The sequence below is a fragment of the Mus caroli genome, unplaced genomic scaffold (genome assembly GCF_978045245.1).
Source record: "Mus caroli unplaced genomic scaffold, Mus_caroli_1 scaffold_7, whole genome shotgun sequence".
NCBI classification, from domain to species: Eukaryota; Metazoa; Chordata; class Mammalia; order Rodentia; family Muridae; genus Mus; species Mus caroli.
Window position 1 is genome coordinate 72,091,607 of NW_028227262.1, and position 14,755 is coordinate 72,106,361.

At 38.3% G+C, this 14,755-nt stretch overlaps 1 protein-coding gene across 4 annotated transcripts in view; it reads left to right on the forward strand.

Annotated features, from left to right (window-relative positions):
* Positions 1–14,755, forward strand: part of Ctnna2 (catenin alpha 2) — a 1,115,747-nt gene that overhangs the window by 839,904 nt on the left and 261,088 nt on the right. For all 4 annotated transcript variants that reach the window (XM_021164212.3, XM_021164215.2, XM_021164213.2 and 1 more), the window contains one exon: positions 3,516–3,596. In XM_021164212.3, the coding sequence (XP_021019871.1) occupies positions 3,516–3,596 (81 nt within the window). The remainder of the gene's footprint in view (positions 1–3,515; positions 3,597–14,755) is intronic.

Below are 14,755 nucleotides of genomic sequence, written 5' to 3' on the forward strand. Positions count from 1 at the left end.
AGAGTATTGCATATGGATTCTATCTCATGGCACCTACTTTCAATCCAGAAGAAAGTGGTTGGCTACTCCTGTAACATTTGTGCCTCTCATGTACTCGTGGATTGGTTTATCTTGCAGGCAGGTTGCTGTTTCCCTTAATTTTTAAAGTAGGTAATATCCGATGTAGGGCTTGCTTCAGTGTCCCTATCCTAAACCATGCTCTGTCAAATTTAATATTATCTGATGCAGAGCTTGCTTCAGTGGTCCTCTCCTAATCCATGCTTTGTCAGACTTGCCTTAATTTAAATTTTATTTACATTTTGTTCTACCTGGATTCATTTTCTGCTTTCATCTTGCTGTTTAGAAGAGCATAATAAACTATTTATGTTGATTAGTGAGTTCTTTGAGGACTCCTTAGTCTTGGAATTATAGCCCAGTGCTTCAGTTCCTGACCCTAGTCTCATGATATTCTCCATTGCCATTTTCCTCATTGGTGAAAAGAGGATGAAGATGTGTAATTGGCAGAATAAGGGCAGCTCAGTTCACTGATTATTATTGCTCTTGTTCACTAATTATTCCCTGTAGCTAAGCTATCTTAATTCATTTTATTATTTAAAATTATTACTTTTTGATGATTTGGAGGATTGTGGTTGTATTAGTGGTGGTGGAGGTGGAGGTGGTGGTGGTGGTGGTGTGTGTGTGTGTGTGTGCACGTGTGTGTTCATGAATATGAATGTGGGCATTAGTGTACCACAGTGTGTGGAAGTCAAAGGAAAATCTAGGCTTTTTGTCCTTGCTGTCAACTTTATTTGTTGTGGTATCTTCTTTTTAATCTCATATTGCATATGTCAGATTAACTGGTCTGTTATCTTGCAGAGATTCTCCTATCTCTGCCTCACATGTCTTTGTAGGGTTCTGGGAGTATAAATGTGTGTTCTGCGACAGCCAGCTTTACTTTAATTCTGGGAATTTTAACTTAGCTTCTCACATTTACCAAGCAAATGTTCTACTAATGATGGCATCTCTGGACATCCCCAACCCTCATCTTTTAATTGGTAGCTATTCTCGCCCATATCCTAACCACAGTTTAAGCCTAGCTCATAACATGTATGTATGTATGTATGTATGTATGTATGTATGTATGTATTTGATTGTTTATTTTTATGACTTGGTTTCACCGTGTAGAACATGCTGCCCTGGAATTTACAGAAATATGCCTGCTGCTGTCTCCCAAGGTCTAGTATTAATAATGTGTACCACCACACACAACGATTTTTACTTTTTTTGCATACGTTTTTACTATTCTAACTGATGAAGATGAAATTCGAAGTCTGGCTTTCATCAGTGGTGAAGACCTCCCCCAATGGACCACTGTATATTGTTGGCAAACATCTTCTTTGCAAAATAATCAGAAGAGTTTCTACTGACTATTAACTATTGTTCACCTGAATATTGGAAGGCTGGATGCTGGATGCTTAATACAACCGTGTTTCTCTATTTTTCGGGAAGATTAAACGACTCCATTCTTCTACATTTACTTTTGTTTTCTTGGAGTTATTTGTGGGCAGATATTTCAAAGTTGTAAAATGTTAGTCTCTTTATTTTAAGCTCTTCCTACTAACGACCTCAATGTATACATCTGAAAAAGTCAGCTTGTGAGTTTAGACAGTAGAGAAGAAAGGATTTATAGAATTTTAGATAACTAAAAATATACACACATATGCCCCAAGTTTTGACGTTTCAATGAAACCCCTGTGGGCTATGCATCACATATTTGTTTAGAAAAACTGCTTTAATTAAGCAAGTTTCAGAAAAAAGTGACTGCTTTCAGCCCAGTTTGCAATTCTGTTGCCTATGTGTCTGGATAGGGTACATGTGTCTAGGGTTTTCATGAAAAGAGACCCTTATGTGTCCAATAACCAGTCACATATTTCCCCCAACAAATTATCTGTTCAGCAGAACATGTCATCTAGGGTCTTACTCATTTTATGCTTAACTCTGGAACTTTGTGTGATTCTGTACAGATGGGATAGGGAACAAGAGATGGCTTACCCGTAAGAATGCAAATAAATAAATTCATAGGGTGTTAGACAGAAGCTTTGTTGATGTAAGAGTTTTCACACATTTTTTAAATGATTGTATCTTGTGTGGAAGATGGTGCATCTGCAGTGTTCATAGAACTTGCAATCCATGTGAATCTTTCCAGTGTTAAAACAAAACAAAATAATAGAGGCCTGGCCAGATGGCTTAGCAGGTAGAGGTATTTGTTGTCAAGCCTGATTAACTGAGTTTGATTCCCTAAATCCACATGGAAGAAGAAGACATCTGACTTCTTCATGTTGTCTTCTAACCTCTACATTCTTTCTAGAGCCATAAAGAATGGAACCCCATCCACACCAACTCCACACAATAGTAAAAATTCCAAAGTTTTAAAAATAGAAGTACTGCAGATTCTCTTCATTTGTTTTGTCTTGTCTTTATATAGCCATCAGGGAAATGGGAAATAAACATGAAACTAGAGAAATTTTAAGTGAATCATTATTTGAAGTATTGTTTATTCTCTGTTCTTTTGCTTCTACAACTATTTGTTAGAAAGTTTTGCTCATGATCACAAACTGTGAGTTGCTTATGGCCATGGTTGTCCCTTCTGCTTTGTAGAACAGAAATTAGAAGTTTTTAGCTTTCTAGAAAATTTCTCCTAGTCTCAATACAAAACCTGTAAAATGATCTTTGAAATAATGGCATAAAAATTTTAATTTTGACACTGGAGAGTTTGTTTAAATTTTTCTTTTGTATGTGTGTGTGGTGTTTGTGCATTTATGCATATTCTTTTGTGTTTACATGTGTATGCACAGTATGGTTACACATGTCTCTATTAGGAGTTTTTCCTCTATTTCTCCCCATTTAATTGTTGAGTTAGGGTCTCTCACTTAAATCCAAAGCTCACTGATGCACTAGCCTTCCTAGCTATCTTGTTCCAAGGAATTATCTGTTTTCAGTTTTCAAAGTGCTGGAATTACAGTTGAGTTGCTGCACAAATCTGGCATTTATGTAGGCTCTCAAGGGACAAACTCTGGTCCTTAGGCTGTTCCACATCAAGTGCTTAATCCGCTGAGTCATCTCCTCAAGCCCCGTGAATTCTTTTTTAAAAACACCCCGTTTGTCTTTTATATCATAAGCATGCTTATATAACTGAGAATCCTGTTATATTCATCTTTGAAATCAAAAGGAACACAAGTATTGTGTTATGTACTTTACTCATCAATGGCAGGAGAGGAAGAAAATGGGTTTACAGGGAATTGAACATGGATATAGCTATCCTGAAAACCTACTGACTGTTTCAATGTTAATTTATACTTCAGAGAAAAATGACCTTAATGACCAAGCCATATTCATAGAATACTTAAACAAATTTTTGTTTCATTTTTAATTGGTTGGACTTTGTAACTTAAGTATTTTTCTGAATTATTTTAAACTTTTAATGGTCCTGATACTGAATTTTATAAACAGGAAATTATTTTTTCTTTTCTTAATAGACTGGAAGGAAAGAGAAAGGAGACCCTCTCAACATTGCGATTGACAAGATGACCAAGAAAACAAGAGATCTGAGGAGACAGGTATGGGTGTCTTCCTATTGTCACCACAAAGGACTTGGTTTTGTTTCTGCAGAATGTTCCCTTCCAGGGTGGTCTTTTAGAAATTACTAATTCAGACAGCTATTTGTCACCTCATCTACATACATATAGACAGAAATCTGTTGGAAATTAGAAAAGTTCTGAGCCAAGAAATGGGATGTCTGAAGGATGCATGATGTTAATAACACAAAAGGTAGCCACTCCCTGGACAGTCATGACTCTCTCAGATAGAACGTTCAGCTTTCCACTACAGACACTTGGTTTTCAGTTTCTGAATCCAAATAGGTCTTGAACCTGTCACTGATTTATAAGAGTTCTTTCTTACTAAACTTCCAATGTGTTGAATGATATACTAGAGTGCTAATTTCTAATGACAAACAAAATCCTTAATATGATGTGTTCATTAAGGTCTAAGGCCCACTACATTCCATTGGAGATATAGTTAGTATGTTATTCGGCTTTTTGAGGGGAAGACCAGAATGAAAATGAGATTTTGTGGCATGAATTAAATGGTTATTGCTATCATTCATCTGATGGTTTCATTTTATTTTTTTTGTTTTCTTTCTTCCTTTCTTCCCTCCTTCTTTCCTTTCCTCTTCATGCTTCTCCTCCTCCTCCTCCTCCTCCTCCTCCTCCTCCTCCTCCTTCTTTTCCTCCTCCTCTTAGGGGAAATCTTATCTGGGAGAGGGAGGTTTTTTTCTTTTTATACAAAAGTTTTATGACCATTGACCAATATTGACTTGGAAGATTTTCGTTGTTGGTTTTAAGTAAGAAAATGATTTCTAATGATTATGTAGTGCATTTAACAGATAATTATTATCATAATAAGGTGTTTTTTAAGGTTTTGTTTTGTTTTTGATTTTAAATGAAATAATACATTTAAGGCAGTGGTTCTCAACCTTCTCAATGCTGTGACCCTTTAATACAGTTCTTCATGTGGTGGCAACTGCCAACCGTAACATTTATTTTCATTGCTACTCAATAACTGTAATTTTGCTACTGTTATAAATTATAATGTAGGAAGTGTATTGGGGACTTTTTGGATAGCATTGGAAATGTAATTGAGGAAATTACCTAATAAAATAAATAAATAAATAAATAAAAAATAAATAAACTGTTAATAAGCAGTGAAAAAAAATAAATTATAATGTAGATATCTATCTGGTTTATGACCCCAAAGGTGTGTCAATCCACATGCTAAGAACCACTGATTGAAAGAGACTCAGCTGACTCTTGAGATGCTCTCTGAGAACTGAAGTCCAGGTTCTGACAGGCTGTAAACAGTTCGTACTCCTGATTTCCTGAGATCTACTAGTATCAAAAGATCACATAGGTTATCCCAGAACACAGGGTGCACACACATGGTTCATAATGGGCTTTTCCTAAAAATCTGGGTTCAGATCTTACCTGATCTATTTAATATTTGATTTCAAAGTACATTTTTTTTGTTTTTTGTTTGTTTGTTTGTTTGTTTCTTTGTTTTTTAGTTAGAGTGATGGCTTAGTGGTTAAGAGTACCTCATGAACATGCCGAAGACTCAGGATTGGTTCCTAGCACCCACAGAGCAGTTCACAACCATCTTTAGTTTGAATTCCAGGGGGATCCCATAATGCCCTCTTCTGGCCATCACAGGTACCAGGCATACATGTGGTCCACAGACATACATACAGGCCAAATGTCCATACACATAAAAAATAATAAAGTTTTTTTAAAAGATTATTTTTAAATTTGTATGAATGCAGATTGTTTTGTTTTGTTTTATTTTGCTTTGTTTGTAATTTTGAGATAAGTGCTCACCATGTGGTTTCCCTGGCTTGGAACTCACTATATAAAGCAGGCTGACCTTGAATTTAGAGTTTAGTTTCCTCTGCTTCCCCAGTGCTGGGATTAAAGATATGCTCCACATACCTAGTCTATTATGTAAGTATTGTATGTCATTCATAATCTCCATCATACCTCTTTTATTTTTCCTCTTCTGTCTGTCTCTGCCTCTTATTAGTTCTCTTACTTCCCTTTACCCTCCTAGACAGTGTAATATCTACTTACTCCCCTCATATGCACACACGATTTCATGCATGTATATAAAATCTAGGAACCACTAAGGAGGAAGAACAACTGGTTCAATTCCCTTAAGACGGTTATCTCCTGTTTTATCCATCACTAGAACCATTCTTATATTATTTCCATGATGAATCCTACTTCTTTTAGGTAGTGTCTGCTCCATCTAGAAGATATTATACCCCATATCTGTATAGCCCAGACAACCACACTTTGAGTCCTCCCTAACCTCCACCATAGCTCCTTTTGGAAGCCTTTTCATCTGCCCATCTTCATCACTAAGTTGATTGTGTCACTCAGCTAGAACAAACTACTGCTGAAGTCAGCCCCTGCAATGCTTTCTGCAACTGTGGAAAGATTAGATTGGTGTCGATGCATCTACCATTCATTTCCCTAGTCTACCAAACAGAGATAGAACTATCAAGGAGCTAGGACAGGAATGCTATAGAGAGCCCTAGATGTGTTTAAAACCAGGAGAACACAGTTGTGTGTGTGTGTGTGTGTGGGGGGGGGTGTTTGTTTTGTTTTACTTTTCTCATTGCTGGGACCAAGTAGTCTACAAGAAACAATTTTAAAAGGAAGAGGTTAATTTTCGCACTGATTTGGAAGAAACATAGTGCATCATGTAAACTAGGTTGCCGGTAAAAATCTTGCTGCAGGGCAGGATGGAGGGTGGAACTGGTTGATCATGTCTGGGTGGATCAGGAAGCAGAGATGGGATAGAAACCATGGTGAGCTGTGAACCTTAACCTGCACACCTTTCCTACAGAAACCGATCTCCTCAACTGAGGGACTACTTCCTAATGCTTTACACATAACCCACCAGAACTGGGGGTCAAGCATGGAAGCACTTGAGCCTGTGAGAGACATTTTTTTCTTCCTTTTTATTTAAATAGATTTTTCCCTTCACATAATATATCGTGATTACTTTTTCCCCTCTCTCTACTACTCCCATCTCTTCCTCCACCCCCTTCTAATCTGAATCTACTCTCTTCCTAGTCCACCTTAGAAAACAAACAGGCTTCTGACTGTTAAAAATAAAACAAAATATTATAAAATAAAATACAAAAAGATGAAACAAAAACCAACTCATCAGAATTGGACAACATAAACAAACAAGGGCAAGATCCCAAGAGAAGGCATAAAAAAACCAGAGAAACCCTAGTCTGCACACTTAGGCATCCCATACAAACACTGGAACCCATAATATAAATGCAGTAGTCCTGGTGTAGACCTGTGCAGGCCTTGTGCTTGCTGCCACAGTCTTTCTGAGCTGATATGAGTTTTGATCATATTGACATAGAAGGCCTTGTTCTTGTGTCCTCCATCTCTTGGATTTTATATTACAGTCCTTGTGACTGCTCTTTTAAGGGTAACCATGAGCTCTGAAAGGAGGGATTGGCTTGAGCCATTCCCTTTAGGGCTGAGTGTTCAAGGTCTGTGATAGATATTTCTACATGCAAACCACAGCACCAAAGTTTTGCTTGGAAACTTTTGACTGTCATCGGTATGTTCCCAGAAGGAAGACATGATTAAAGCAATATCCTCCACAAGATAGATTATTTCTGGGATCTGAAAATGTTCTATTGTCAGTTAACAAAATGACATTTCTTTTTTGTTGTTATTTTTCTTTTCTAGTCTGTTTGTTTATTTATTTATTTATTTATTTATTTATTTATTTATTTATTTGGTGGTCCAGTCTATGCGAGCCCCCATGGGTCCAGGTTAGTTGACTCTATAGGTCTTCTTGTGGTTTACTTGACCCCTCTGGCTTACTCAAGTCTATTCCCCAGTTTTCCACAAGACTACCCAAGCACCACCTGATATGTAGTTGTATGTCTCTGAATCTGTTTCCATGCATTAGTGGATGTAGCCTCTCAGAAGATCAATATGCTAGGCTCCTGTCTGTAAGCACAGTAGAGTAAGTATCATTTATAGTGTCAGGGATTGGCTATCTTACCTAGGATGTGTTTCAAGTTGGGCCAATCATTGACTAGGCATTTCCTCAATCTCTGCTTCTTCTTTATCCCTGCACATCCTGTAGGCAAGACAGATTTTGTGTTGAAGGTTTTGTGAGTTGGTTGATATCCCCCTCCTTCCAATAGGAGTCGTGCTTGGCTGTAGAAGGCCATTTCAGGCTCCATTTGAGAACAGGGACTACCTCTAATTCTGTTGCCTACTTTTGGATCCCTTTCCCCTAACTGGACAGCCTTGTATAGCCTCTGTAGATGTGCCCAGTTCTACTACAACTTGATATACCAAGGCTTGTTGATATCCATTGGAGGTTTCCCATTCTCTGAGGAAAAAGGGAAGGGACATAGTGGAGGAGGAGGCAAGCAAGAGTGACTGGGAGGAGAAGAGGGAGGGGAAGGTCTGATCAGAATGCAAAGTAATAAAATAAATTAATGAAAAGAGAAGAAATATGGCATAGTGAAAGATTGTGTGGGTTAGGATACCCACAGAGAGACGAGCAGCTCTGCTTATCATACAGTCTTAGATCAACTTTCTATTTCCTGTCTGTCTGGTATGAAATGACATAGCTAATAAAAATTAGATAGTTAATGAAAAACCATTGACTTGTAATACATATCTTGACACTGAATTCAAGCTTGTAGCACTACCCTAGATATCCCATTTGCTGCCCCTGCCCTCTCTCTTCCTTTGAGACACTCTCACTCATAGCCCAGACTAGCTCTGAGCAATCCACTCCCCTCAGCTCCTGACTGTTAGAATTATGGGTGTCAGCCATCATGCCTGGCTCTGGAGACTTTATCTCTTGATCTTCTCCTCTTTTCATGAAGAGAGGAGCCAAGCTGACTCTGTAGGATCTCTTTGAGTGACAAAAATATTACATGACTTTAAGAAATGTATTCACTCAGTTTCTGTGCCAGAGGTCCAAGGGGTGGTATTCAGACATTAGAAGCATGGAAGAGGTCTCCAGGGATTGCCTTTGCTTAGACTATGGAGCAGATTATGAATATGCACTCCTACCTTCCTGATGTATTGGTTCTGATAGGGATTTTGATTTTATATATAGGAGCCAGCATCTTTAGCTCTGTCCACTTAGGACTTGTACATGCCTCCCTCTCACTTGCATTTTATTAGGAAGAAATAATGAGAGAATTCCCAGAATTGTCTTTCAGCTGATGAGAGTGGTAGAATTTGGATGACACTGAGATAAGCCTCCTGGAGCGCTGCATTCAGGAGTGGTAGGCAAAGCAGCATTGTTTCATGCCTGGTGCCTGATGGTGCTTTTCTCTCTCAACTTTTGCAGGAATGAGGATTACAGGAAGATTGTTTCATGGTATTAACACGCAGCCGTAAGAGCATAATATCTCACCACATCTGTGAATTTGGTTCAAACACCTTTCTCTTTCTTAATCTGCCTTTCTTGGACTAAAATGGTCCCCATCTGTCAGTTCCGTGGTTACCCATATGTTGGAGTATTTTTATCTTTCTTCCCATCCTTTCTCTCTCTCCACGTTTACCTGTATGGTACACACACAAAAAATTCACTGATCTAAATTGAAGCTCAATTTGGATAGAATATGCAGTGACTAATTTGCCTGGCTCAGCTGGGTGTCCCGCCCCTTAGATTTGGGCAGTTAGAAGCTGGAACTATGGCTCTGCAGTGAGGAATACAACCCCTTCTAACTTCAGCTCCAGGGCACATTGCACCCTTTTCTGGTCCTCATGCCATGTGTATATCTGTGACATACAACCACACAAACAGACACACATAAACACAAAGAAAATAAAATAAATCTCAAAATTAAAAAAAGAATTCTGGTAGTTAATAGAATTAAAGATGTTTTCCCCTAGGTATCAAATGCAATGGAATATTTTTTTACCGGTGACATGTTTTGAGTTGCAGATGGACATGCTTTATAACAGATTATAAAGGAGAACCCCCACTGGGTGACCGAGGATGATATCCACAAACACATGTATTCTGCATTTCTTTGTTACCAAAGAGATGACCACCCAGACACAGTTTATAACCAATTCAACATCTTTATTCCAGCCAGTTGGGAAAACACTTAGGTATTTTGGACCCAAATGTAGACCTGAGCATTTAAACTATGGAGTTTTTAAATGCAAGAGTCACATCCTGATAATCCTGTTCTGGAAATGCCAAGTGTGGTTCTGCACAAACAAGCATTTGACAGTAGCTAAGATAAGTTAGCTGGGTATCTTGATGGCTTCCTACTCTTTCAGTCTCCTCGGCTTCCTCCTAGCCCTTAGGAAGAGTCCTTTGGAAGAGTGAGGCTGGAGACTTTTAAAGCTCTACTTCCTAAATTAAAATGAATAAGGTCAATCACAATCCTTATCTTAGATGTCTCTAATTAAGGACATGGAGTTAGATTTGTAGATCATTAAAAAATACCCAAAAGCCTTCAATAAAATAGATCTTTGTTGAAGTAGAATTTTCCAGCAAGTAGAAACCCTCTTGAGGCAAGATTTCCCAAGGAAGCCAATTCACACACTGTGGAAAAGGTCATAGGGACAACAAGGGTGTCACTTTAAACAGATTCACACGGAATCATGTTTCAATTTAAACCCCTTGACTGTAGGCAGTAGTAAAGCCAACTCTTAGGTGTGTTTTGTATAGGATGAAAAAATAGATTTTCGGGATTGTAACTTTCAACTCTGAGCAGTATGTTCTAATTTTAGAATGGCTGGCACAGTAGGCCTCATATCTGAGTTATCCCTGTTGTGATTTTGGATTGAGTATGGAAGTAAAGCATTTGGCTTACTCCATGTCTGGTCAAAGAGATGCCTCCAACTCCATCCTTCACTCACAGAGGACCCAGCTAGTGAATGCCCTCTGCACCTGCTTGTTGTTCCTTAATATACAACCTATGAACTATTGTAAGCACATCTTTCAATATGTCCTGTAGTTGGTCTTTGCTACTTTCTGGGTTCTTCTTTCTTCCACCATTTTCCACCATTTTCTTCCACTCTTTCAACTTCTTAACACTAGATAAGTTCAAAGAATTCCCCAAACAAGGCAAAATAAAAACACAATCGCATAATATATTTGTGTTTTTCAAAGAAACCAAAACTTCAAAATTGTCACAACATTCTCCTATACATATTAGGACACCAATGTATTTGGGTTATGGTGATTGTTTGATTATTTTATTAGTCATTTATTTCAAGGTGATAAACTAGAACCCAAGCTGTTCCTAATAAACAGTAACTATCATCTTAATGAATAATTTACTCACTCTTATTCTTCAAACAAACTAGGAATTTAATTTTTCAGTTAGGCTATTAATTGGTTTAGAGAACTTTAATGATTCAGTTCTTTCCTTTCCCCCATAAAACTCAGATTGTGGGGCTTGTCAGGAAGTGCCTTTAACCACTGAGCAATCTCAAGGGTGGACTCAATAAAGTGCACTGAACTGATGGTCAACTTAATAAGGGTAATTTTGCTATTACAATGAAACTATTTTCAGCAACACAGATTCATGAATAGTACCTTTATATTGAGCTAATTACTAAACAGGATGGCAATATAACAAAAAAAATTAAGATCTCCAAAACACATCACATGTAACTGAAAGTCCATTTGTCTTTTTTTCCTACAATTAGGATAGAATTTTCTAGGTGCCTCTGTTGGAACCCTTCCAAATAAAGGACCTTAGGTGAACAGTAGACCATCATCAGAGAGAGTTTGCAAAGTCATTGTCCATAGAATGTAGACTGACTTAGCCGACCAATGTACAAACCTTACAATGTGCTGGTTCACTTCATGGATTGGCCACAAATAAATTTTATACTAGATCAGCGAGGTTTAAATATGGCCACTGTGTGTGTGTCTGTCTGATTTACAGATGAAGACACAGAGTTACCTAGCATAGCTGTTGTGGTGAGTGTGTGTGTGCGTGTGTTATTTTCAGTTCAATCAGTCTGGCTGTCATCTTGCTTATAACCTTTATCACACACTACGACTCTAAAGCACATGTAAATGGGCTACCCATATTCTATTTTGCTCTAAGGGGTACATCAGAGATAAAAGGGAAGGAGAACAGGAAGAGGGGAGGCTGAGAGAGAGATGCTTGATAAGTTTCTCTTTTCTTTTTTTTCCTTAACCTACCTCCCTCCCAACCTCCCTCCTTCCTCCTTTCTCTCTCTCTCTCTCTCTTTTCTTTCTTTCTTCCTTACTAGAGAGTGAATTCAGCCCCCCAGTTCCATTACAATTACAATTACTATTAATATTACTTACTATTACAATTTCTTATTTAAAGACAAGGTCTTAGGCATGTACCTAGATTGGCTTTGAACTTTACTGCCTTACAAGGGCTGTCCTTGAACTTGTGATCCTTCTGCTTTGTTGCCAAGTATCTCAGCTTCAGGACGTATGCTAGTAAGCCCAGTTACCCTGTGGGTTTCAGCAGCATCTCCACCACAGGAGGCTTTGTGATGAAATGTAGCCAGTGTAGACAGGAAAAAAGAAACTTGTGTTGGATGTCAGAAGCTGGTTCTTGTCTACTCCCACCCCCTGGGTTTTAGCGCTATGGCTCACTGCAGCCTGTTGAAAAGGTGCTGTTCTGTTTAGGTGTCTAGCTTCTTGATGCGTGAATTACAGACATTCCAAAGCATTTACAGTAAACAGGAATGTTAAGGCATCCAGCTCTGTTTCTCATATCTCCCTTGGTGGGGCCAATTATTTTTAGATTCATTGTCAGGAAATATTTGAGACTTATTTCTGGATCTGAGTGTGTTTCTCTTCTTAAGGAGATGATGTTATGTCTAAGGCAACAGCAACAAAACATGTTGGCGCCGTGATTTCTTCTAAATACTAAGACTTGTGAGTTTGCACTGAGACACTGGCACAGTCCAGAATCCCCAGAGATTTGGTCCTTAGGTCAGATTCTTACCTTACTGTAGAAGCACAGAGCTCAGAAATAATTGTACAATAAAAGAGGTACAAAATATAAAAATAAGCAGTGGAAACCAGAATAATAAAAGGCCAGGAACAAAGCAGGATAAATACATGAGTTCAAGAACACAGACAGGGTTCTTGGCAAGAAGACTTCCTTAAGAGTTAGATATGCTAGCCACTCTTTCATTACGAAGATTATTAAGAACATTCTTAAATGTTAGTACAGCCGATACTTTCCTTTTTCTTTGTTGTTTTTGAGATAAGAGCTTACTATGTAGCACAGACCAATTTTGAACTGGAAATCCTCCTGCCTCAGGCTGAGGAGTGCTAGATTGTAGACATGCATCATCACCATAGTAAGCTACCACACATATCTTTTCCCCAAGTCCATGGTATGTGATTGAATCAGCAATCAGTATTATTCTAGATGCTGTGTAGTTACATCCTGGGCAACTGTTGTCCACATCATGAGATGGTTTAGTTTATTTCTGTGATCCTACAGAAGGTGTCTCAGATCTAGAGGGGACACCAGCTTAGCTCCTCTCATACTAGCAAGTCTTGATCTAAGGAAAAGCCCAGCATCTTGACCTATGGCTATTACTCTAATAGCATGCTTTGCTGAGAAAAGACTGGGTGGCATATACTTTAATAGGAAAACTTTATGAGGTGTGAGTTTTGACTGCTGAGTTGTTCTGTTCTGTTAATTCTTGTAGTTGAGATGAAATGGGAAAGGGAAGAAATCAGAGCAGTGTTTGAGTCCAAAACACAATGTAGAAGGTATCTTCATTTGGTCCAACCTGCATCAATTGTTCTTGTTTTAGATAAGAATGCTGCTATAATTCCTAATTTGTCCATTTATTCTATAACAAGTACTTCATGTAGAAGTTATCTGCCCCCTGACTTACTTTACAAATTCAGCTAAACTGCAAATAGTGGATTCCATTGTGGGGAATTTTAATTTCATCATATCTGTGCTGAAGTCATACATAGTATAATCCTAGTATCAAGAAAACTGAATGTGATGGGGATTGTTGAATTTGAGGACAGTTTAGACTGTGCAATGAGACCAGTACTAAAACAACTAAACAGAAAATGTAAACGTGTGTTTCACCAAGCATTCCCAGTAACTTCAGCTCTTCTCAGTGCTTTTTAAAAATCACTTATTTATTTTTCTGTTTATCTATTTATTCATTTATTTATTCAGTATGTGTGTGTGTGTGTGTGTGAGAGAGAGAGAGAGAGAGAGAGAGAGAGAGAGAGAGAGAGAGAGAGTCAGAAATAATGACAAAGAGTAAGAGGGAGATAGAGACACATACTGAGAGAGACAGAGAGACAGAGACAGAGAGACAGAGAGAGAATAGACACACATATATCAAAGGGTTGTGGAGGTCAGAAGGCAGCTTTCAGGAGTTGGTTCCCTCCTTCTCACATGCGCATCTTGATGACTGAACTTTGGTAGTCAGACTTGACAGCAGATAGCTTTACTTGGAAAGTTGTCTCACCAGCCTATGGTGCCCTCAGGCTTGAATTCTACTGCCTTTGTATCTGACAGTAATTTTCTGACTTTACCATAGCCTCTTGGTTGACATAGCTGAGGATATGTCAGGACTTTGGACATTTATCACACCTACTGTCTTCTATTGGATGTTGCCAGTCACAGAGGAAATACCTGTTTTTAGGAAAAAGAATTCTTGTTTGAGACATGTAAGAGCTAGAAAAAAATCTGTAGTTTTTTTCCTACTGTTACATATTCACAACAGAATATTTACCTTCAGTCACCAATGAAGGAATTTTTTTTCTATACAACTGACAAGTTCGCTAATATTAGCTTGAATACTTCAATTACATTCTGAAATTATCTACCCAAGGAGAGCTTCAGTCCCACAAGGCTACACCACAGCTCACTCTACATGCTACTTGTAAGTAATAGGTGGCCACCAATGGTTCTGCCTTCCCAACCATCCAAATAAGTTGTGATTAATATGTCAGAGTGACTCTTAGCTCTCAGGAGCACTCTTAACTTGCACGAAGGAGTTTATTATAAAGAACTTTACAGGGATACAGATGAAAAGACACATGGGCAGATATCTCTTGGGAGGTCCACAAGAAGACTGTGCTATCTCCTGCTGTACCAGAACCAACAGGATGAGAAGCTGGAAACTTTCTGACTGACATTTTCAATGCTGTCCTT